At 51.5% G+C, this 25,779-nt stretch overlaps 1 protein-coding gene across 1 annotated transcript; it reads left to right on the top strand.

Moving 5' to 3' along the window:
• Positions 1-9,078: 9,078 nt before the first annotated feature.
• LOC127345331 (uncharacterized) lies at positions 9,079-11,695 on the top strand. The gene is made up of 2 exons (XM_051371793.2): positions 9,079-9,994; positions 10,089-11,695. Exons 1-2 carry the CDS (start codon positions 9,084-9,086, stop codon positions 11,677-11,679), a joined length of 2,502 nt encoding a protein of 833 aa, XP_051227753.1. The 5' UTR covers positions 9,079-9,083; the 3' UTR covers positions 11,680-11,695.
• Positions 11,696-25,779: the final 14,084 nt, after the last annotated feature.

Genomic DNA, 25,779 nt, shown 5'->3' with positions numbered 1-25,779 from the left:
TATGATTTCAAAACTGAAAAAGCTCTAGCACATGATTTAATCCCTGCTTCCCTCTGCGAAGGGCCTGTCTTTTACTTTATGTTGAGTCAGTAAACCTATTTCCCTCCATCTCAAGCAAGCATTTGAGTAGTTGTGATCAAACCATTATATTGTGATTTGCTACATCATGTCTTTTATTCTTCTTTGTTTAGTACAAGTTTTATTTGAATGAATATAGCTTTGCAAGTTATCAATGATTATGAGTAGACCATTACGATTGAGTATGCAAGTTGTGCCTTATAAACTCTAACATGAGAGCGCTGCTCAATGAGATAAATATAATCTGTTAATTGTTCTCTGACCAAGAACGAAGTTTGCCATCACCAATTATGATTTCTTATGCACCTTTACTTGTGATTACCTTATACTTGTTTCAATATGAGTTATAAGAGATTGTTTACTATAATGTCCTGTGTGAATGAATATGATGCTTCTTGTCCGTATTTTATTCATCGACTCTTCACTCCATAAACATGTGGTCATGTCTATCGAGCTCAGTTTCGCTTGGGGACAAGCGAAGTCTAAGCTTGGGGGGAGTTGATACGTCCAATTTGCATCACTATTTTATATCATAATTTCTTTGTTATTCATTGATATATTTCATATTGGGACACAATACTTATGTTATTTCATCTATTTTGCATGTTTCATCATTATTGGAGGATCGAACACCGGAGCCGAGGATTCTGCTGGAAAAAGCACCGTCGAACGCAATATTTCGGAAGATCAACTCGAAGGAAATTATACCAAAAATCCTATTTTTCAAGATGACGAAGGAAGCCGTAAGGAGGAGCCAGGCGGAGCCCGGGTGGGCCCACACCCTAGGGCGGCGCGGCCCAGGCCCCGGCCGCGCCGGCCTATGGTCTCTGGGGGCCCACGACCCTTTTCGCCTCCTTTTCTTCGCCAAACCCTTCGTCCCGAAGACCTAAGCCACGCAGGGTACCTCGCGAAGAGTTACAGCCGCCTCTGCGGGGCGGAGAACACCAGAGAGAAAGAGCTCTCCGGCGGGCAGAATCCGCCGGGGAAATTCCCTCCGGGAGGGGGAAATCGACGCCATCGTCACCGTCATCGAGCTGGACATCATCTCCATCACCATCATCATCATCTCCACCATCATCACCGCCGTCATCACCGCTGGACACCGCCACCGCCGTAGCAATTTGGGTTTGATCTTGATTGTTTGATAGGGGAAACTCTCCCGGTATCGATTCCTACTTGTTGTTGATGCTATTGAGCGAAACCATTGAACCAAGTTTATGTTCAGATTGTTATTCATCATCATATCACCTCTGATCATGTTCCGTATGATGTCTTGTGAGTAGTTCGTTTAGTTCTTGAGGACATGGGTGAAGTCTAAATGTTAGTAGTGAACTATGGTTGAGTAATATTCAATGGTGTGATATTTAAGTTGTGGTGTTATTCTTCTAGTGGTGTCATGTGAACGTCGACTACATGACACTTCACCATTTATGGGCCTAGGGGAATGCATCTTGTACTCGTTTGCCAATTGCGGGGTTGCCGGAGTGACAGAAACCTAAACCCCCGTTGGTATATCGATGCAGGAGGGATCGCAGGATCTCAGAGTTTAAGGCTGTGGTTAGATTTAATTCTTAATTACTTTCTTGTAGTTGCGGATGCTTGCAAGGGGTATAATCACAAGTATGTATTAGTCCTAGGAAGGGCGGTACATTAGCATAGGTTCACCCACACAACACTTATCACAACAATGAAGATTATTTAGCCGTATGTAGCGAAAGCACTAGACTAAAATCCCGTGTGTCCTCGAGAACGTTTGGTCATTATAAGTAAACAAACCGGCTTGTCCTTTGTGCTAAAAAGGATTGGGCCACTCGCTGCAATTATTACTCTTGCACTTTACATACTCGTACTTTATTCAACTGTTACATCAAACCCCCCTGAATACTTGTCTGTGAGCATTTACAGTGAATCCTTCATCGAAACTGCTTGTCAACACCTTCTGCTCCTCGTTGGGATCGACATTCTTACTTATCGAAGATACTACGATACACCCCCTATACTTGTGGGTCATCAGCCGTCGCAGCGACGAAAACATGGCCCAAACGTGGTAAATCGGCCGGTACCATTGCCGGACGCAAACCTGCCTGGAGGGGGCTGGTACATCAACTCGGGGCGCGTGCCGGTCCCCCCTTCCCCAGTGCCGCGCGAGGACCGAGAGCGCCGGGATGAGGTGCGCCGCCGCTGAGTGATCTTGCCGCCGGATCTACGGGAAGATCCGGCGTACACGCTCAACTCCTACAATTAGATCTCTTTCGGGACGTGGGAGTTCGACGCGCGCCGCCGCGCTGGCTACCTCGGCGACGTCGACTACTTCGACCGCGAGATCGCCGCGGAAGAACAGGAGAACGACCAGGAGGACGCGGACGAGGACGAGAACGAGGACGAGTACGCGGACATGGCAGACTATGACCACCACGATGGCGGGCCGGCGTGGGATCCGAGGACCCAGCCACCGAACATTACTGAGGAGGAGGCCATTGCCATGGCACTGGTCAACAGCGAGCTCGACGAGCTCAACGAGCTCGCTTTGTGCGACGGGCTCGCAATCCAGCTCCGCGAGTCCGCGCTCGCGCAGGGGAGGCCGACGACTCCTTCGGCCACGCCGACGCGTTCCAACGACCGCGCTTCGGCTGCTGCTCCAGCCTAGGATCCGTGGCCACCTTCACCATAACCTCCGGCCTGGCCGGAGTTGCCGCAGCCTGCCCTACCTCCTCCACCGTCGGCGTACCAGCTTCCCTGACCGACGCCGGAGTTCATCGACCTTGTCAGCGACGACGACCAGTAGGCAGTACCTACCTTTACCACGCCTTTGTGGTTTTTTTATGTTTTTTTATTAATGTAAATTATGACTTTTATGAATTGGAAAAAATACGTCGTGCCGCTGGAGCCACCCCGACGCAAACAGACACGCGAACGATTTCAACCACTTGAGTTCACGCGAGTCCATTTAGTTGTCCAAAATGCGTTGCTCCATTGGAGATGCCGTGAAAGATGCCGTGAAGTGAGGTCTAGCTGGCTAGGGAATCCCTTTGAACTCCACTGAATTTTGTGGCAGAGTTTCCCTGGCGACACATTCGCTCCTGTGCTTGCTCTGTTGCTGGCTGCAACGACTCATCCGTGTGTTGACTGGATCGTATTGTACCACTGCCACTCGCTGCTCTTGCATGTTCCGCACTGACAGTTTCCCTAGCTGAGTTGTCTTACTGATACTGATGCCAGCTAGCAGCAGTAAAATCAGATCCTAACACCTGGCTAGCCGGCTGTACTACTAGTACTCGCTCTACCACCACTCTAGGCAGTCCCGATTGATTTGCGATGGCTTGCCCCCAGGTAGCAAGCTACCGGAGGTCATACAGTACATAGACGGGGCGTAGCCTAGCATCATCTACATCACCATTGACTCCTGCACGGAAACAAGTTCCAATCATATCTCTGCACCTAGCGTCACTTGTCCTTGCTCTCACCCCCGATACTCGCCTATTTACCCACCACTCTCACTCTGATCATACACCTCTCTCTGTTGCGTTTACAGTTAAGTGCATCTCCACCAGTAGCCGCCAAATAGGCGCCGGCGGGGGCGCCGGCACCTCCGTTTGGGAGGCGTGGCATAGCATCCTTTATTTGGGGGAGCTGCTCCCACACCGGCGTCCCCAAATAGGCGGCCCCGATAAATAATTTGAATTTGAAATCTCAAACACAACCATAGAAATTCGAATAAGTCTACGAATATGAAGTTGGGCCAACACACGGCAACCAAATACGAATAGGTTCTGGAATAAGAAGTTTGGGCCATCAGATCACCGTTTCCGGGCTTTGAAGCCAGATGATCGCATGATCACACGAAGGAGTTCACGGGCGGCGCAACCTCGACGACTTCCTCATCGGCGGCCGGCGGCAACTCCGTCGCTGCAACAGGAACCACGGTCGCCGGGGGAGGCATGAACGCGGACGGTGTCGGAGTAGATCACCAATTCATATGCAACAAGTTAGATCATCAAATCATATGCAAACATTGATTACCAATTCATATGCAAATAAGATAGGCGTAGATCATACCCAATCCACCATCGTCGTGCCGCTCTCCTTCCGGTTCTTGATCTTCTCATAGTAGCGATGGAACTTGCTGCACGACCCCTTGATCAAGTTCCAACGGTGAGAGAGGGCGCCCTCGTTCCGGCTCATCTCTATGGTGGCGTAATCACCATAGTTCTTCTCGTTGAAACAATCAAGAATGCGCTTGTAATACTTGCCCCCGGTTTGGTTTGCGCCGGTGATGGAGCAAAAGCTCACTTGCTTCCACGCCTCGATGAGGCATTCATCCTCCAAGGACCTCCACCTTGGACCACGAGTGCCGGTGGAACACCTGCGCGTCCTCCTCACGCTCACGCCGGTCTCGGCGTCGATCAGCTCCTCCTGGACTACCTCCTCACCTTCGTTCTCGTCGGCCTCTTCTTCGTAGTCGTCGACCGGGGGTTCGTAGGCATGGACGCGTATGATGCCATTCAGGATCTCCTCCTGGGCAATCTACGCATAAAGTTGCAATCTTTGAGCCGCCGCCGGTGTCTACGATGCATACAACACATAGAAAGAAAGGAAACGCACCTCGTCCTGGCTCATGGACACGCCGGACCCGCTGCCGAACACCTGCTGGGTGCGCCTGCCGTCGCCGGGGAAGAGGTTGCCGGGAAGGCCGGTGCCGTCCGTCACGTGGCCCTGGGTGCGGCGCAGGTCAGGCGAATTGTTCAGGTCGGGGAAGCGAAAGGCGCCGCTGCCCCGAGTCGTTCAATCCGGCGAGAACGGGGCGTTGTTATCGACGGTCATGTCGCTGTCGCCGAACTCGGGGGAGTAGCGAGCGCCGCCGTCCATCTGCGACAGCCGCATCTGCGAGATCTACGACGCGTCCGCGGTGTACCCTGCGTAGTAACCCGGCGACGACGGGGAGCTTGAGATGCTGTTCAGGCCGCCACCCAAGGTCAGGCACGCTTCCGCAGAGGCCACAGCTTTCGCTGTGTCGAGGGCGGTGATGCGGCGCCTCCTGCGGTCGGCCGTGATGAAGCCGCGGCGATCCATCTCCGTCTCCTAGTCCTCCTACGACATGGTCACCGGCTTCTCCTTCGGCGCGACGGTGCGCGTCTTCGGCGGCTTCGCTGCCTTCGCCGGAGCCCTTCTCTTCGGTGGCATGGCGTGGCGGCGAGGGTTTTTCGGGTTCGAGGATGGATGGGAGATTGAGCGGCTATCGGGAGAAATGAGCGGCAGAGGGGACGGGGTTTTGGGGGAGAAGATATATATATTGTTGGTGTGTGGCTGATAGGCGGCTTCCACACCCAAATTTTTTAGCCTCGTGAGGCGCCGGTGCGCCCGATTCACGCCCTTTGCGAAGGGGCCGGCACGGAGTTGCCGGCGCTTCTATTGGCTCCAAAAATCGCCGGTGCCGTTTGGGCCGCGCCGGTGCGAGCCCATTTTCACCCTATCCCCCAAATAGCTATCGGGTCACTATCGGGACCGCCGATGAAGATGCTCTAACCAATAATTATACTGGATCACCAGAAAACTAGGCTCCATTTATAAAAATCTTGTTAACTCATCAAATTGGCTGATTTGAACTAGGTGCAATAAATTAGACAACAAACTGTGCTACCTGCAAAAAAGATGTTGTTTCTGTGTTTTGTGCAACAAAAGCCACAAAGTATGGTGTGAGGTGCAATTTTCTCTGCACCTTTCTTTTCTTTTCTCCACGTCGGTCCATCATTCGTTCGCCAGGTTGAGTAAAGCTGCTGCCCTGTTAGAAACAAAGTGGGAAATGTGCATTGTTTAGCTTGACACTGGTTGGTTAAGCAAAGATGTGATTAGCTGGAACAACTGCGCGTAAGCTGAGTGTGGACGAGAGAGACAGGATCACATCAGATCAGGCAGTGTCCGACCTGACTGCTGACTAGCTGCACCCTTGAGCGGAATGTCCAGCAATGAGGCTTCCCTTCCAGATGCAATCTAGCCAAGCCGCGCGAGATGGAGATCGATCGGTCGATGGCTGGCGGTGGTTGGCTAGATCTTGAACAGCCGGCCGCCGCGACTTCTCTAAAACCTTGATAATACTCCCTGTCTGTACCGAGCGAGCGATGGCGCAACACAATCACGCATGGCAGTGGCAGGGAGAGACGACGATAAACTAACCCGGCGCACCACCTGGCGCTCGCCGATTCGCCGTGTTGTTTATACGTCACTGCTGATAAGATCGCCTTCCACGAAACCCGAGGCAATCATTGACAAGTGTGGTGGAGTTCAGCATTTTTTTTGCAAAACACAGTATAGACGTAGACGCTCATATATACGCACAAACACTTAGAGCATCCCCACTCGTTGGCGCTCCCCACGCCCAAATCCGGCGAAATTTTCGTCCGGATTGGATGAAGTTTTGGCGTGGGGAGCGCCGAAGTTCCAGCCGTCCCCCCGGCAGGAAACCCCCAACCTCGACCATTTGACATATTTCAAACAAATTCAACATAAAATTTAACTAGTTCGGCAAACAAGAGGACGAAAATTGCTGAAACAAATTCGGCGATAACAGTACAATGTTTAACAAGTGCTGAAACAAATGAAGCACACAAATTTCACAATTTTTCAAACAAATTAAGACAGACTAGTTGGCGTCGGCGTTGGCGTTGCCTCGGAGCCTCCATATGTGCTCCACCAGATCATCTTGCAAAGGCCTGGTGCATTGTAGAGTCTCGAATCTCCTGGCGCATAGCAATGAAGGCGGCCCATGATGGAGGCACTTGGTGATTAGGCTGTGCAAGAGGACCCTCTCTCTCATATGGTGCTTCTTGCTCAGCCAGAGGAACCGGATGCTTTCGCTCATCTTCAATAATCATGTTGTGTAGGCACACACAGCAGTTCATCACCTCCCACATCTGATCTTTGGACCAAGTCATAGCGGGGAACCGGACGACAGCAAATCTCTGTTGTAGGACACCAAATGCTCGCTCGACGTCTTTTCGGCAAGCTTCTTGTTTCTTGACAAACTCGCAAAGTTTGGGGGTGCTAGGGTTGGAGATCGTCTTCACAAATGTTGCCCACTTTGGATAGATACCGTCTGCAAGGTAGTATCCTTTGTTGTAGTGCCGACCATTGATCACATAGTCCACCGGGGGAGCATGACCCTCAACAAGCTTGGAAAAGACCGGGGAGCAGTTTAGGACGTTGATGTCATTGTTGGATCCAGGCATACCAAAGAAAGAGTGCCAAATCCAAAGATCATGGGTAGCCACCGCTTCAAGTATCACGGTGCAGCCTTTTTTGTGACCCTTGTACATTCCACCTTGCCACGCAAACGGACAGTTCTTCCATTGCCAATGCATGCAGATCAATGCTTCCAAGCATCCCTGGAAAACCTCTAGCTTCATTTGTTGCAAGGATCCTCCGAGTGTCTTCGACGGTGGGTGATCTCAAGAAATAGTCCCCGAACACTGCTATGACGGCCCCTGAACCGGTAGAAACAATCAAGGGCGGTGGACTCCGCCATCCGAAGATAGTCATCTGCAGTATCACCGGGAGCTCCATACGCCAAAGCATCCTCATAGCCACTGTGCACTTCTGCAGTGACGAAAATCCAACCAAACCAGTGCAATCCGCCTTGCATCTGAAGTAGGGATCAAAGTGCCGGATGGCATACACAATTTGCAGAAATAGCTTTCTGCTCATCCTGAAACGACGCCGGAAAACAGTCTCACCGTGCAATGGATTGTCGGCGAAGTAGTCGGCGTACAACATGCAGTAGCCCTCCATTCGCTGTCTCGGCTTGCACTTCCGGCGACCTCGTGCCGACCCACCACGCCGACGAGTTGCCAGTCCGGCGTACATGCTTGCCAAGCAACCAAGGATCATCATGTGCTCCTCGTCTTGGGCGGCTGCTGCCATCTCTTCTTGCATAAGCTCGACGAACATCTGCTCCTCCTCTTCGTCCGAGTCCATGGCCGGCGAGGCAAATGGACGAACACCTGACGGGCGTGGTCGAGGCAACCCGAGCCGCGAGCGACGACGAGCAAGCAGGCCGGAAAACAGGCCGGCGGAAGAGCAGCCAGATAGGCCGTCGTCCAAACACGGCGGAATATAGGCAGGTGGGGAAGGAGTGGCGGCGCAATCTGGGCAACAAGCCGGCGGGGTGGTGCCGGCGGCGAGAGAGATACGAGGGGTGGGGGAGAATTTGAGCGACGTGGCGGTGGGGTTCGTGCGTCGAGTCACCGACAGATCGGGCCCTTCCCCGCTTTTCACTCGTCCGGAGTCCCCGAGAGCTCCCCGGGGGGCCGGGGGGGGCGTGGGATCGCCGGATGAATTTAGGCCCAAATCCGGACGAAAACGAGGAACCGGGGGCGCGACTGGGCCGAATTTCGCCGTCCGGATGGAAAAAACGCTCGCCGGGGGCCTCCTCGGGGGGACGAGTGGAGATGCTCTTACTCATATGAAGGTACGCACCCACACCCTACCCCCAAAGGCGGATTTGGGCTCCAGGCTACACGGGCCACGGCCTGGGGCGTGGAAAAAAAATCCTAGGCTACATCTACGATTCGGCCCGGGGCGCAGCCCAGCCCAGCCGAGGCGAGCGACGCAACTCCACGCACGCGAGGCGACTCCAGTACGCACGCGACGCGAGCAGGCGCCTCCAGGTCTCCAGCGACGCGACGGGCGACGGGACGGCGCCGCCGCCTGCCCGCCTCCACCCTCCAGGCCGCCGCGGGCGCCGCCGCCTCCACCCTCCAGCCTCTGCCGCTCCACGGATCCGCGTCCGCCGCCCACCTCCCGGCCGGAAGCCTCGCGTCGCCGGCTCACCGCCCCAGCTAGGTTTCCCCATTTTCCCCTTTTGCTCGGTCGTAAATTCGTTGTACTGTTAGAATGTCTAGATTTCTCCTTTAGTTAGGTTGCTTAGTGCTCTGTCCCCTACTCCCTTTAGCTGTGTCTGTGTGCCTGTGTTAGTTAAATTGGCTACAAATTATTTTTTACAGGAGGACAAGATGAATAAAAGAAACAAAATTGATAGTTTTTTCCAATTGCAAACCACAGAATCGGGCACTTCAACTCAAGCTAGTGTTAATAATCCCCGTGTTACAGCTGCACTTGGGCCTGGTGATATTGAATCAGATCCTGGTTTGAGAAAACCAATTGAGCAATTGGATCCAGATGTTAGAGATCTTGCTAGAAGGGAGTATATTAGTAGGGGTCCATACCAACCAACTAATCATACATATGAACGAAAATGGTTAGGAAGTGGCTACAGAAGCTTTCATGACTATTGGTACGATGATCACCGTAGTTGGTTGGAGTATAGTGTTGATAAAGAGGCTACCTTTTGCTTTTTCTGTTTTCTATTTAAGCAACCAAGAGCTGAAAACTATGGTATTGAAGCATTTACCAAGAATGGGTTTAAAACATGGAAGGATGGCCCTAGTGTTCTTAGTCGCCATGTTGGTAAACATGACAGTGCTCATAATAAGGCTAGACAACATTATTTGGCTTTCAAAAATCAGAGGCAAAATATTCCACATGTGCTTGTTCGGGGTACTAATAGTGAACAAGAAAAATACAAAGCTCGTCTCTTGATTATGTTGGGTGTTGTCAAGTTCTTGCTTCTACAAGGCCTTGCTTTTCGTGGTCATGATGAGTCTATTACATCGAAGAATAAGGGTAACTTTAAGGAGCTTCTGGAATGGTACACAAAGAAAGATCCAACAGCAGAAAAATTGATTGGGGAAGCCGGGGACAACCATAAGCTGACTTCACATGGGATACAATTGGACTTGTGCAAGGCTTGTGCAGAAGAGACCACCAAAGCCATTATTCAGGATATTGGAGATAGTAAATTCTCCTTGCTTGTTGATGAGTCCAGAGATGCATCTATTAAGGAGCAAATGGCAATGTGTTTGAGGTAGCAACCTTGTCTTGCATTGTATGTCTATTTCTTGCACATACATTTTCTCATAGTTGCAAAGTATTAATGGTGCTCTTTTTCTCTTATGTAGGTATGTCAACAAAAGAGGCGAGGTGATTGAGAGATTTATTGCAATTGAGCATGTTCTTGATACTAGAGCAACTTCACTTAAGACAGCTTTGGATGGTATCTTTGCTACTAATGGCTTATCTATGTCTAATTTGAGAGGGCAGGGTTATGATGGGGCTTCTAATATGCGAGGGGAATTTCGTGGGCTGCAAAGGTTGATCCTGGATGAAAATCCATATGCTCATTACATACACTGCTTTGCACATCAGTTGCAATTAGTTGTTGTTGCTGTTGCTAAGTGTTGTTCATCAGTAAGGGATTTTTTTGAGTATACTAGCATGGTTGTCAATATTGTTAATGCTTCATGTAAAAGACATGATCAATTGGCCCAAGAGCAACATGATGAAATTGTGCGCCAATTAGAGGAAGGGGAAACTGTTGGTGGGAAGGGAAAAAATCAGTTAACTAATCTTGCAAGACCTGGTGATACACGGTGGGGATCACATCATAGGACCTTATGCCGCCTTATTTTGATGTGGAAACCTGTTTTGAAGGTATTAGAAAATCTATTCCTTGATGCAGAGAATGTTACACAAAGAACCACAGCTGAGGGGTTGATAAAGCACATGGAGACATTTGAATTTGTTCTCATATTGCATATTATGATTAGAATATTGGGCAAGACTAATGATCTGTCATATTGCTTGCAAAAGAAGAATCAGAACATTGTGCGTGCTGTGGGATTGATCAAATCCACATTGGATAGAATTCAAGAGATAAGGCAGGATGGTTGGGATGGGCTCCTTCAAGAGGTAACTGACTTTTGTCTCAAATACAATATTGTAGTGCCAAACATGGAAGATACAAGGACATCCAATGGTCGTTCAAGGACTTGGGGTGGGCAATTGGTTACATATTATCATTATTTCAGAATTGAAATATTCAATGTTCTGCATGATCAAATTATTGTTGAGTTGAACAACCGCTTTGCTGAAAGATCCACTCAATTGTTGAGATGCATAGCTTGTCTTGATCCTAGAAATTCATTTGCCAATTATGATGAAGACAAACTAGTTGAGCTTGCTAATATGTATGTTGCTGACTTCTCTACATATGAAGTCGCTTTTGTCCTTAGAAACCAATTGGAATCATTCATCCATGAAGCAAGAACTGATTCTCATTTGATGAACTGTAATGACCTTGGTCATCTTGCCATGAAGATGGTTCTAGCTGATATGCACACATCTTTCCCCTTGGTTTATCGCCTTGTTGAGTTAGCATTAATTTTACCAGTTGCAACTGCAACAGTGGAAAGGGTCTTTTCAGCAATGAGCATCATCAAGACTGGGTTGAGGAACAAGATGGGTGATGATTGGATGAATCACAGAATGGTCTGTTATATTGAGCGAGATGTATTTGTTAGTATTGAAGAGTCAAAGATCATAGAGCGATTTCAAGGATATTGCTCTCGTAAAGGTCTTTTACCTCGTCCTAGAAGTAAGTTTTCATTTTTTTGCATCCATTATGAACTATCTCATGTTGCTTGTGTATGTACTGATGAACGATCAACATCTTATATTTCAAGGGCTGGCTTCTTCTACTACCGAAGATGAAATCATGGGAGGCTCGACAAGCCGATCATCCATTTGGTACCATATTTGGTAGTTTTGTTTCATGTATGCTACATATTGCCTTTTATTATATCTGAAGTTGTGAGTTGAATTGTAGAAACACCATTAAATAGAGTGCTTAAATTAGCTATATTCTGTTATGCCTTAGAACTGGGGTAATTATAGACAAAAAAAAATTGCCCTTTGTTGTTCGCCCGTGGCGTGACAAATTCCTGGCTCCACCGTTGCCTACCCCTATGAGCATCTTCGAGAGACTGCGTCCAAGAAACTTCATCCGACGGGTCTCGAGATTCACGAAGTCATCACAAGCGCATCGTTGTCGACGGGAACGTCACCTTCCACTGAAAAATATTTCGCCTTTAATGAGACACTAAAGTATCAAATCTTGGGGTTTGAACTCTGGTGGGCTGGCGGTGTCACTATCCTCCTAACCATCCAATCACACGTTGGTTCTGAGTTAACCATAATTGTTCCCTCTTATCTTCCGCTCTTTCATTGCAGGCTCCGTACGTGCCACAGACCATCGGTTTTAAACGTTGACTAACGGGGAAAGATTTTCTTCTTTAGCTATATGTTATTAGATAGACGACGAGACCTCTCCAGCAACAAATTTATACGTGCTAGACAACACCCCGTTTAATTCGGTCCCTTTGGAACTCGAACTCGGGTGGGCTGGTTGCGCACTCAGTTCTCAGCCATCGATTTTCACAGGCCAACTGACGGATATTCAGTGCATGTTGTTTACCGTAAGCTCATTCTCGCTGAATTCACAGCTTCGATTCCCTCTGAAAAATTCAGAGCTTCGTTTAAACCAGGATGTATCGCGTGGCTTACTTGTCTGCTGACGCCTAAGTCATCCATGTCTTTGTTTTGATCATAATTAGCGCGAAGCTAGCGCTGATGGTGTTGTCAACACAAGAGACAAAACAGTAGCACTGGTTTCAGCCATGATCGAGTTGCATGCAAGCAGCATAAAAAAAAACTTTAAGCTAAGCTAGCCTGTAACCGGATCATCGGCGCTTTGTCTGTTTTTAAACTAGGAGCAGGGAATGATTGAGACAAGACACATACTCTATTAATGTGCACACATAATTTAAAACAATCAGACGGCTCCAGATCTGGGATTCAAACAACGGAGCTGTAAACCCATTGGCAAGCACTATGCTCTCTCCTTTGTCAAACAAAGGGTCCGCGAGATGACATGACAGGTGTAGGAGCCAAGCGCGACATCTCGCCATACAAAATTCATGTGCTTTTGGACCCTCGAACTCTAAAGTATGGCAGGGGATTAATTAGCTGCCGATGGACTTTGCGTACCTGCCATGTTGGTGGTGCCCTTTGCACAGAGATCATTAATTAAGTACAGTATAATGCGATGGCCCTGATGTCTACTAGTAATATCCCTAGCTGTCGATTTTGATCGGTCCATGGAACACCAACCAGTGGAAGCAAACACAGCTAACTGAATTTGTGCATTGTAAACTCTCGGCAGGGTAGCCTTTTAGTATTTGCTCATGGACAGCGCAATTTTCAGAATGCTGATGGCTATTTTAAAAGAACCTGAATCCCCTTTCCATATATGAAGAAACAGTGACCCGTTAACCTTTTGTTTTCAAAGCAGCGGTTGATAAAGATGGCCTTGAAACATCAATACCGTTTCCTGTTTTCCTATATAATAAACTATGATCACCAAAGACAAATTCAGAACCGATCAGTCACGATGAACTCGTCGCGAAACAAGGAAGGTTCACATCGAACAGTGTATCTTTTTTGCCAGGTAAACACATCAGAGACTGTAGCTCGATTGAGCGGTTTATGCCGAATCGACGGTGCCAGGGATCCGGAGGTTGCGGTGTCAATTCTGCGTGCGACTACAGTGGACTAATAAGACCACGCCCATCCTTTCATCTGCTCGACTGCTTCGATGCTTGATAAATTCATTTCTTCTTTTCTTTTTTTTGAACAAGGAGTGCCCCGAAGGGCCAGGAAGCTTCTCATTAAATCCAAACGGTGGAGGTACAAAATATTACAAAGGACCCCATAAGATCTAAATACACATATAGGTCCCTAGCATTTGCAGAAAAGACCTCACTGAGAGATGATGAAATGCAATCAGGTCCTTCTCTTTCCCCATCGTCGAGCCAGAGGTCTGCTACGCCGCCGTCATGCGAAGAGGCGGGGACGGAACCTCAGGAAAGGCCTCGCAAAGGAGGTTGATTCGCCGGAATCCATCGCCGGCAAATGGATAGGCCATGGAGTGGCCTTGGATGTCGGACGGCAACCAAGTGCCGCCGAAGAGCTGCTCAAGAAAATTGCTTCCCACACAGAGACTCTGTAGCACCTTTGAGGCAGAAGTCGATGAAGACGGTCCGGGAGAGGCTCGCCGTCGCCTTTCTTCTTACCACCATGGCAAGGAAGAAGACACCCTAGCCTAGCAACCTCCAGGCACCAGCTGCACCGACAGAGATGACCGGGTCCTGTCCCTCGATCCAAAACCGGCATGCCATGCTTTAGCTCCTCCTCGCCACCAAGGCCGGCCAGGAGCAAAGAAAAGGCATACCTTGTAGCTCCGCGAAGAAACCCCACCTCGCCTCCACGGCCGGCCAGGGGAACTTCGGCAGTGCTGCCGAGATAGAGAGGAGAACCCGTCTCCGCAGCATCGTTGAAGAAGAAGACGGCGCTGCTTCTTACCCCTTCTACCTCCAACCACCGGAGCAGAGAGAGGGTAAGCATCAGCCCTAGCCTGGTCAAGACCCAGCGGCTCAGATCTTGACCACCGCCTCCACTACAGGGCTCCTTATTGTTGGAGTAGCCGCCGAACACCAACCGCGTCCCTCCGACGAGGGCAACAAGGAAGAAGAACAGCAGCCATCGCCAGATCTGGCCCAGGGCGACCGGCGAACTCCACTCAGCATCAAGCCAGCTACTGGCACAGAGGCCACACCTACACCTAGTATTTACACTACAAAGGCCGCCGCCTTCCCTTAGCGCATCTCGACCAGCGGCGCCGGCGAGAGTGGCCTCAGGTCGGCCCGGCGAAGGAGAGGCACCTCTCAAACTACTGTAGCGCGAGGAGAGCAGGGAAGGGGGAAAGTGAGCAGTGATAAATTCATTTCCAAACGACAGATGGTGGAGGAAAGAAGTTGTCTGCACGGATCGATTTTTTTTTGCCAAGAAAGACTGAGCATATGGGTCACAACACGCTGCACGGCAGCACGGATGACCAATTTTCAGTGTTCGTCACTGGTCGGATAAATCGAATTGTAGCAAACTGATGTTACATGCTACTCTCGGCATCACCGGAGGCATTTGAACTTTTCACGAGTCTTCTTTTTCTTTTCCAAACAATCCCACGGATCGGATTTCATTACCCAAGGATAACGAAAAATAGAGTATCACGCGCGTGCGTGTTTGAAACAGCTAACAGCTAAACAACTATTACACTCGCCACCTACTGCTAGCGAGAACACCACATAGAAGTTTTACCAAGGAACAGAAATGAACACGAGCGAAAGTGAGACAGAAAACAAACTAAACTTATAACAGAAACGGATCAGCCAGCAGAAAACAGGTTGATTTTTTTCACAGGCAGGGACATCAGTCTTGATCCTCCAGATCCATATTGTCATTGGCAATATCCGCATTTGCATTCTTCTGTAGTTTTCTTGGTTTTGGTCATGTGTTTCTTTCTTTGTGCAGGAGGCTCTGTGAGTGTGTTGTAATCTGTCTTGTACCCCCTTGTGGCTTTCTTTCTTATTCTGACGATGATGATATAATAACATGTAGCTCTCCTGCATGGTTCCATAAAAATAGATTGTTAACTACAGAGTACAAATGGTTTTGTTAATCTAGGCCCCACAAAATGCAGCACAACGAAATTTTAATGGACCCCAACGGCGTGCTCGCGAAGCCTGGCAACTTTGCATTTCTTTATGTTTTTTTTGGGGGGAAATGGAAGTTGCCATCTAGCTGTTGGTTCTGAAATGAAAGGCCGGGATCTCGTCACCCGCAGAGACAAATCCCTCACGTTCATGCATAAAACTCGATATTAATTCGAACAAACAAAGGAACACTGCTTCCAGCTTGCATCACCTCTACGGAAGATGTGTACTTGTACTGTTTGGGGTCATATAGATCGGAACCTGGAAAGGTATCATCAATTTGATAAACATGTTTCTAATGTAATTCCAGTTTGAGACTGTTATTGAAGTGGTAAAAATCCTCTGACAGATACATTATTTTTACCAAAAGTTTATTGTGATATTTTTGTTCAAATAATAATTAAGGTGAAGTTGGGTTTAGGAACAACGAACCCATTTTGCAAGTTCATTATTACATGTAGTTCTTACAAATAATCGGACTAATGACTCCGGGTGAAAGTGCAAATTGAAACAAATCCACGTGGCAGGAGTGGCCGGGACAACGAGATGAATGGATCCAGTTGTTGCGGTGGATGGAAGTTTGGAACCCTGAGCAGACCGCCTGTGTTAAGCCGAGTGCAGGAGGAGATGCCGAGAATCGGTGACGTTGCTGGATGCAAAGAAGAGAAGGCGGCGATACTTCTGCACTTGCAGCATCTCCGGCTTGACGCAAAATGTGGCTGCAGCCAGGTCCAACGACCCGATGCATAGTGATCGGACTGTCCGTCGGTTGCGTGTCGGCGGACGCTGCGCGGTCGCGCCGCGTGCTGCTCGCTTCTCCCACGAACCCGCCTGGCAGCGACCAAGGTCGATCCGTTTTCTCAAGAGAGCCAGTACTGGCGACGAGGCATCGCTTCGGCAGTCTGCGCCATGTTAATGGCGATACCTCGCTTGCTGCGCGGCCACCACCCACCTTTGCCAATGAAATTAATGTCGTTGCAAGCGTGTCGCGCCCCTCGGCTTGCTCTGGCGTATATAAAGAGAGGCGCGCGCTCGGCTGCCTCATCCCCTCCCTAACCCTAGCCGCCTCACAACCTCTCCTCTACTATGATCTTTGCCATGATGAGCAGCGCCACCGGCGACCAGGCTACTCAGCCTCCACCTCCGACTCCACCTCCGACTCCACCTCCCCTGACCGACAACTCCGACACCGACAAGTTCGACAACGAGAACGAAGATATCACGGACGGCATTATCGGCGCGACGATGAAAACGAAGTTCATGGCTGACACGGAGCAGGAGGTAGAGGAGGAGCGAGCGGCCCACGTGGAGTAGCAACACCGCAGGGAGGCGGCGGCCGCAGAGGAGGGAGTCGGATGAAGACGACGACGACTTTAACTGGAGCTAGCCTGACCCGGAGGAGAAGGCGGCGGAGCAGAGGGCCTTAATCACGTGCTTCGAGATGGTGAAAAAGGCCGAAGATGATGCCAACGAGGCGCTGTGACTGCGGCTACCGGAGGACGCGACGGCCCACCGAGCTCTAGCGACCTCACGCCGGAGAAGCGGAAGAGGGAGGAAGGCAATGACGGAGCCAGGCCATCAACCGCCTCGAGGGGCCACAAGTAGGCTAGGGCCTTAGCCGTTTTCATTTTAGTAATTGTCTCTTCTTATTTTCGTTTATTTCATTTGTAAATTATGATTTTCAATTGAATGAAAAAATTATTGAAAAAATAATATGCATCAGACTGTTGGGGCCACACCTAAACGCAAACGGACACGAAATAAAAAATGACATTTTTTTTCCGCGGCAGACATAAACGGACACAGCTGTCGCTTTAGATGTATGAGATGCGTCGTGGTAGATGCCCTTGCGTGTATTGAACAAGATGTACTGCCACTACATCAAGTTGATCGCACGCTGCAACTTGTCTGCTGGAACCCTAGCTACTGTATCCACAATACCCTGCCCCTGTTTATGCAGCAGCAGCGCTCGTTTTCTCAGGGATACTGCCAAATCCCAGTTTTGTTCTCGTTTTCTCTCCTATATTTTCCAAACTACGCACGCACGCTCGCAGTCGTAGAGACGTCAAAAACCACGCCTGCATGCATCATTTCTCAGAAGCTTTTTTCCCTTCACGTGGCAGTAAAATCTAGGCTGCAGGGAATGGGGTGCTCCACAGTGCACACACACTTCGTCGGCACAGTGATTGGACGGGGCCGGGTGTGCATGGTTGGTGGAGTCGAATCAATTTGGCTATCTCTACCATCCAAGCCCGCTCTTCAGATTGCTGGGTTTATTTCACGCCCAAAAGGACTACCTACAGCATCGTAGCGTACCTCCCTCTCTATCTCTCTGCATGAGAGCCATGCACGCAATTCAGTGGTGAGTCCAACGTCCACTGGAGCTGAGAGAATCTGCTGTATCTTGACCGGCCGTGTACCTCTCTGTTGCTCTCACTAGCAGGTGGACCCGAGCCAACGTGGCCTAGCTACCTGGTCCCCTGGTAGAGTACGTGGCCGTATGCCTGTACAACCGAGTACGTACTTGATGAATACCACTACTTTTTTACTGCGCCAGTCCAAGCGTGTGAGATCCAAAGTTGCAGCTTGCCTTTGTTGTTTTCATGATGTAACTTGACTTCTGTTGTCTTGCAGAGCATGCAAGAGGAGATAACTGAGAAGAGATCGAGCTTGTTGTCAAGAAAGAACTACTCGGTAGATACGTACTACTAGCTGCAGCTACGATTGCATATGCCAGCTTTCACGCTAAGACCTACCCTGCATATTGAGGTGCTAGGAGCACTGGTGCTTTCGTTTTGAAAAAACCAAAGGTGGAGGTACTATGTGGTACAGTGGTAGTCTCATTATAATGAACTCTACTACGAAGTGCTAGGGCATCTCCAACCGGGCGATCCAAACGGATGCGCTGTGACGTCCGTTTTGGGCCGTTTGGGTCGCCGCCCGGACACGCGGACAGCGCCCCGCGTCCGCGTGTCCGTTTGGGTCGCGCGCTGCGTCCAACGCGCGGACGCATCGCATAAACCGGAGAAAAACGAAAACCAAAAAAAAATCGAATTTAAACGAAATTATATTAAACATATGCCCTATTTTGGGCAAATTTAGTACATAGCCCTATTTTGGGCAAATAAAACTAACAAAAGAAGCCCCTATATGGGCTTTTAAATTTAAACTAAAATATAAACAGAAAATAAAAAACCCTCTAGGGTTTGGTCGGCGGCGCGGTGGCCGCCGGTGCGCCGCCTAGCCCCTGTGGGCGTCGTCGGCGGCGTCGTCGAGGTCCCCGGGCGGCGAGGCACCGTTGTGGCTCGGCCGGGCCGGGGACTCCGGCCGAGGAGACCACAGGGCCTCCTCCCACGGCGAGTGGGGGTCCGGAGCCACCCGCGCCGCACAGGAGGCGCTGCTGCCTCTCTGCCCGGCGGCGGCGCACGGCCTCTGGCGCCGCCTCCTCCAGCGGCGGCACCTCTCCTCTGGCGGCGGCTGCTCGTCGGCGCGGCGCACGGCCTCCTCCCGCCGCGCCGCCTCCTCCTCCTCCTCCCGTCGCGCGTGGAGGGCACAGGCGTAGAGCTCCCGGCCCTCCGCGTCCTCCACCTCCCGCCGCGCCACCTCCTCCATTTCGGAGGTGCGAATGGCCGCATGGAGTTGCGGCCATTTCGCCTCCTCCTCCGCCGCCGAGATGATGAGGGCGGCGCGGAGGTCCGGGTCCTCCTCCGAGGACTCGGGCTTGGGCTCGAGCAGCAGCGGCGGCGGTTGCGGCAATGCCGCGCCGCCGCGGGCGGCCTCTCCGATGTGGAGGCCGCCTTGGTTTCCGCACGATGGCCGCAGCGCCGGCGGACGACGCCGGCTGCTGCTCGCCTCGTCGTCGTTGGCTCCGGCGAAAACTCGCTTCGGGGCCATGGCGGCGGTTTCGCTGCGGGAGTGGAGTGGGGACTGGAGTGGAGGGCCAGATCCCCTCCAGTCCCCATTTAATAGACTCCCCTGGTCACCGACGGGTGGGCCCAAGGGAGACGAGGCGACCAGCGCGCGGACGTGAGCGGACGGCGCGTGCCATCCGCGGCCACGCAAACCTAGCCCAGATTTGGGCCGGGTTTGCGTCGTTCCGGACGCCGCGGCCGTCCGCTTTTGCGGTGCGTCCCCGCGTTGGGCCGGGTTTTTGTCCGTTTCGACCCATCCGGACGCGCGGGCGCGGGATGGGTCGCCCGGTTGGAGATGCCCTAAGAGCATCTCGAGAGGCATTTCTCAAAATAGCGACAAAGGACTTTGGACTACGTCCGATGTTTGACCACTTCTAGCCACCTGTCACAATTTTTTTTTATCCGGCGCGGCTTAATACACACCGGACGCAAAAAAAAAAGACGCATAGCGAGTGGCAGGTCAGCCTCGCCAGCGACACGAACAAAAGCGGTGCAGCTTTGTCTTAATGGTGACGCTGGTTTCCATCACGTTGCAGGTGAGACGTTCCCGTCGCCGTTGTCGGCCTTCGCGCGCCTTCTCCACCGCTTCCCGCGCTTCCTCCCAGCACCACCACTAGCTATAAAAGGCCGCCTCCGCGGGCTATCACCACCACAACCGCCGACAATCCTTCCCTCTGCCTCCACGAAAGCATGCCTCGTCGCCTACCCATCACCTTCGCAATGATGAGCCATGCCGGCAGCGGCTAGGCACCTCCACCATCGCCTAAACCTTCGCCTCCCTCGGTCGACATCTTCGAGTTCGACTACGCCGACAACAAAGATGCCGACATCGAGGATGTCTCGGAGGAGGGTGCGCTTCACGGGCAGTTCATGGCTGATGCGGAACGTGAGGAGACGGAGGAGGAAGCATCCCACGCGGCGTTCGACGCGGAGCAGCAGCGGCGGGCGGAGGCAGAGGCCGTAGAGGAGGGGCAAGCAACGATGACCTCGACTGGAGAGATAATGGGTCTGACCTAGAGGAGAAGGCAGTGGAGCAGAGGGCCATCCTCCCGTCCTTTGAGTCGGTTAAGAAGACCGAGGACGACGCCCGTGTCTGCGAGGAAGCCAACGAGGAGCAGTGGCGCCACAACATCGACGTCTCCATTCAACATGCGCTGATAGAGGAGGCGGGCCACCGCTTCTTCGTGAAGGAACGACGAGCTCTTTTCGCGGTGCACCGGAGGGAGCGGTGGCGTGCGGCGGCGCGCGGCGATGGAGAAGCGGAAGGAGGGAGACGCCGGTGAGTCGGGGCTGTCGAGCGCCGCCAAGGACGACGAGTAGGCTTGGGTAGACGAACTGGTAGTTTTTATCTAAAGTTATAAAATATAATCAAATTTGAATTAAAACTTTCATTTTTGCACTATTTAATTGTTTTGAGTCATCATTTGGAGGAGCGGCTGGAAACGGATGTCCCCCAATTGAGGCACCACGGGGCAATGTCCCCAAACGCTCGATCCAGCACTTTGATGCCTTTGGGGGACACAACTAGAGGTGCTCTAAGAGCAATATGAGGGCGCCGACTAGAATATTGATATGTGGTCTCTGTTTTCCAGTCGGACCCCAAAGTAAATTCAAAATTTGAAGAAATACGAGCAAATATACGAATTTGAACGCAATTAAACAAAACTTATTCGTACTTACCTAAATTTACAAAGTTAAATTAAGAATACTTAAACGAACAACAACTCCACCAGCCGAGGTGGCGATACAAGACAGTGTAGTCTTCCTCGCCGCTGCTGCCGGCGTCTCCCTTGGGCGGCGGCTGGCGCTGGCCGACACGACTTCTTCCTTGGTTGGGGTCGCTACCATGGCTGCTGCCCTGACCGGGGTCGCCCTGAAGGTAGCACGTGGTGGCCCTGACCGCCGCCGTTGGCACTTCTCCTTCTCTGCCTTGGCCTTGAACCAAACGAGTGCGAACTCTAGTGATGCCGGCTGCACCTCCTCGAAGGAGGCGCACAAGCCCATCCGCTGGCCGGGGAAGTTCTCCGGGTCATCGTTTGCCCGAAGGGAGATCTAGGTGGTTGTTGCATCCTTCAACGACACATACTCCGGCTCTGGTTTGGGCCTGACGAGGCGGAGGCTCTCCCGCGGCAAAGGTGTTTGTCGCAGAGCGCGCGGCTTGCGCATGATGATGCCGCCTATACCGGACCGCTTCCGCGGTGGCAGCTCATCCTCGATCTCCTCCTTGACATGGACGACGATGGGAGGACGTCGCTGTAGAAGTGGCCGATGCGGAGGAAGACGACCCCCTCATTACGCCGGATGACAACGACCATCCCGATGCCATATGTCATGGTACCCAACGGTTGTCGGGGCGCCTCGGGTAGCACAATGGCGGGTGGTTGCCCGCATGGATGTTGCCGAGGACATCGGCCAAGGTTCTCCCTGGTGTGCCCCACTAGATTCTTCTCTCTGCCGCGTTCTTGTTCTTCGGTGACGCGCCTTCCCAACCGTAGGCCGTGAGCTCCCGCTCACATCAGGCCTTGAATTACGGGTTCCAGGTGCCGTGATTGTCGCAGTCCCATCGTGGGTCTGCCCGCTGCTCCTCCGGCAGCCGCTCCCATGCCTGCTGGATCGCCACCCGCCGCTGGGCTCGTCGCAGGGGCGACGGGATCGAGATCCAGCCGGCGCTCAACCTCCAATCGCCGAAGGGACAACGCATATCGGGCGGCGCCATGTAGCCCGCCTGGTAGAGCAGGCGCGCCTCCTAGTCATGCAGCGTGCGGCGGCCGAAGCCATTGGCCGCCGCGCCGTCTCCCTCATACCTAGCAGCCATGAAGCCGACTCAAGGTCGCTAGGGTTTGCACTTCGATGGGTTTCTAGGATTTTTGCAGCGAGGAAAGGCGACACGAGGGCTAGATATATAAGAGAAATGGTGGGAGGACGAGACGGCTGGGAAATCGTTGGAAGCTCTAGGAAGACCCGTGTGGCATACAATTACGACAATATTGCATGTCGATGCGGGTGGTTCGCCTGCACGGCGGCAGGCGCCGTTAAACGGTTGCGTCTGAAAAAAGACGTCGAGGACGAAGGACGGGGCGTTTGTGCGGCTGGCAGTTGGGCACAGGTCTTCACCACCGTTACGTCCATTCTTCCGACGCCCCTCCTCCCCCTCTGATTGGGTTTGGACTGATAGCAGCCGACGAGAAAATAGCCCTACATCTAGGGAGCAATTGAACTAACATGTAAAATAGTGAAAATATAAGCAATTTACCTCAAAATTTAATCCACGAAAACAACAGATAAAACATGACTATTATAACATGGATCAAACTAGTCATATGAACTTTTATTTTAAGCAATGGAAAAATATCATACGTAGTAGTGAATTTGAGGAGAGCATATCTACTCCAAATGCTAGAACAAGGAACTGAAACATGATCTGAAACATGAACCTAAACATAGGAGATATGGGTACAACTAGACAGAAGCAGAAGCGTGACCGTTGTTGGTGATGTCCCCCATGTCGTCGAAGTGGTCGTCGACGTCTCAGAAGAAGTCGTTGTTGGGGAAGGCGTCGTCAGCGTCCGTGATGAAGCCAGTAGTCACGCGAAAGCTCTCCCCAAAAATGAAGGGTGAGGGAGGTGAATCGAACAGGAAACAGAGGGGCTCTCGGCTCGAGGCATTCCCGCAACCCGAGGCGAGCGGCGGCGTCGTCAGAAGAGGAGCGCGCGTGTGGTCAGCTCCTATTTCCTCCTATTATTTCTCTTTTACAAGTGGTGTGAAGAGCTTCCCTTATAAGCTGCTCCAACTCTCCTTCAACAAGCAATATGAGACTAAATTTTTATCCCACGTCTTGCCATGCATGAAAGGGCCAAGTGAGCCTCTAGAATTTATTAGAAATTTCTGAAATATTAAATAGACTGGTCGAAAATAGGCCAAAATTCCAACATGGATGTCCGGCTGCGATGCATCTGCGTGGCTACCCTGTTGTGGCAGTGCCAGGTACCACCAACACCCGACGAAACGCCAATTATATATACACATAGGGTGCGTTTGGTTGCCTGGGCCGATTTCCTGCATGACTGGCGCAGCGGAAAGGAGCCCCCTGCGCGTCCAAGACGGGCCATGGGCCATAAAAGAGAATTTGTTTGGTGGCCTGCACAGAGATTTTTTGGCCCCGTGGAGATTTGGACTCTGGCCGTTTGGTAGGTCGGTTTTCAGGCCTTGTAGCTGCCCAGAACGGCACCCCTGCTGTTTGGTTGCAACCTATAATCCGGTTCTCGTAACCTCTTCCCTTCAGTGATGAGGTTACCAGCGATCAACATCACAAGTAAGAACTGATGGGATTCGTAGCATAGAAAACAAAAAATTTCCTACCGCAAGAACGAAAACACAAGCCAAGATCTAATCTAGTAGACGGTAGCAACGAGAAGATCATGAGACTAACCCTCGAAGATTTCCAAAGCCTAATGAGATTAGATCTCGTGGTGGATGTAGTCGATCACTTGCCGCTTGCAAAAGCGCGTAGAAGATCTTGATCGCTTGCAAAAGCACGTAGAAGAACTTGACGGTGCCACAATCGGGCAGCACCTCCGTACTCGGTCACACGTACGGTGTTGATGAAGACGACGTCCTCCTCCCCTTTCCAGCGGGCAGTGGAAGTAGTATATCCTGCTCGGAATCCCGGCAGCACGACGGCGTGGTGGCGGTGGTGGTGGAGTATTCCGGCAGGGCTTCGCATATGCGCTGCGGGAGTTGTATGTGGAGGAGAGGTAGCTAGGGTTTGGGGAGAGGGGCTTGGGCGCCGGTGTTATCACCAGAATTTGACCGAGTCAGAGGTGGGCCACGATTGAGAAAGACTTGAAGATATACATGGAAGGAAAAAACAAGAATTGGCCTTATACACGAAGTTGGGCTGAATTGCCCATTGTATCTGTAATTTAGTGAATCGTATCTCTAGATTAAAAGTTAGAGTTTTACTCGTGCACGGTTAGGTGCACGTCCGAATTAGAAAGTCCGCCGGACTATAAATATGTATCTAGGGTTTATGGAATAAACAACAACACAACGTTCACCCCAAAACAAACCAATCTCGGCGCATCGCCAACTCCTTCGTCTCGAGGGTTTCAATCAGGTAAGCGACATGCTGCCTAGATCGCATCTTGCGATCTAGGCAGCACAAGCCCCACGTTGTTCATGCGTTGCCCGTACTGAAGCGTCTTTGATGGCGGGCAACGTAGTTATCATAGATGTGTTAGGGTTAGCATAGCTCTTCGTATAAACATGTTTACGTAGTGCAACCCTCGCATGTCTAGCCGCCCTCACGCCTATCTCAGGCATGGGGGCGGCACCCTGCTTGTTCATCATCTAGTAGATCTGATCCGTTACGATTGCTCCTTGCTCTGCAAGGATTAGTTTAATATCTGCAATAGTTAGGCCTTACGAAGGGGGGGAGGATCCAGCGGCACGTAGGGTGGCGTTCGCAAGTCCTAAACAGGATGTTCCGATGATCAACGTCACGTTGGTTGTGTGGCCTTGTTTAGGATGGAAACTACGAGCACCGTGCGTGGCCGCGAGGCCCAACCTGGAGTAGGATGATCCGATTATGCGGTGAAAACCCTAAATCGTCGTAGATCTCATTAGCTTTATCTTGATCAAGCAGGATCACCAAGTATTCGTGCACCCCGTACGGATCATGGGTGGATCGGCTCTTTGAGCCGATTCACGAGATAACTGAGAGCCGATCGAGGCTCGATTTAATGTTTACGTGTATGCCATGCGGGAACTAAGCGAGGCATCCCCATCACCTTCCCGACCGGGTATAGGTCAGGTGGCACGCCCTTGCACTTCGCATCGCCGCGTGTGACCGAGAAGAGCATTGCGGGCCGTCGCTCGGAGGGGTCTCGGCCAGCCGCAGCTCTAGGCTCTTCCCGGCTCTACCGTGTTGACAGGCCGCTGCCCGCCGGTGGGTTTTGGCGATCAACACATTCTCGCACGCCGGTGGGACCATCATCTACATCAACCACATCGCCATCTACATCTGAGATGGCGGCGGACGGCACGCCGATCACCTACGAGGAGCTGCCTGCTGAGCTCAAGAAGAAACATGACGAGATCAAGGCCACCCTCGAAGCCGACCTCATCGGCTCTTTTCGTAGAACCCGTACCCATGGCATCGGATGGAAGGGGTTCTCACCACAAGGTGCACTCGATGGGATAGATCTCTCGCCCGTCGGAGGAACGCACCGGGGCCCTTCGGCGGAGATCAACTACTTGGTGGCTCACTCGCTACCGCCACTCGAAAACTT

The sequence above is a fragment of the Lolium perenne genome, chromosome 3 (assembly GCF_019359855.2).
Source record: "Lolium perenne isolate Kyuss_39 chromosome 3, Kyuss_2.0, whole genome shotgun sequence".
NCBI classification, from domain to species: Eukaryota; Viridiplantae; Streptophyta; class Magnoliopsida; order Poales; family Poaceae; genus Lolium; species Lolium perenne.
This window is presented reverse-complemented; position numbering and strand designations above follow the sequence as displayed.

Coding starts and splice junctions, on each gene's coding strand:
- LOC127345331 (XM_051371793.2), top strand. CDS start 9,084: ATGAATAAAAGAAACAAAATTGATAGTTTTTTCCAATTGCAAACCACA. Junction 9,995..10,088: donor CAAATGGCAATGTGTTTGAG/GTAGCAACCTTG, acceptor TCTCTTATGTAG/GTATGTCAACAAAAGAGGCG.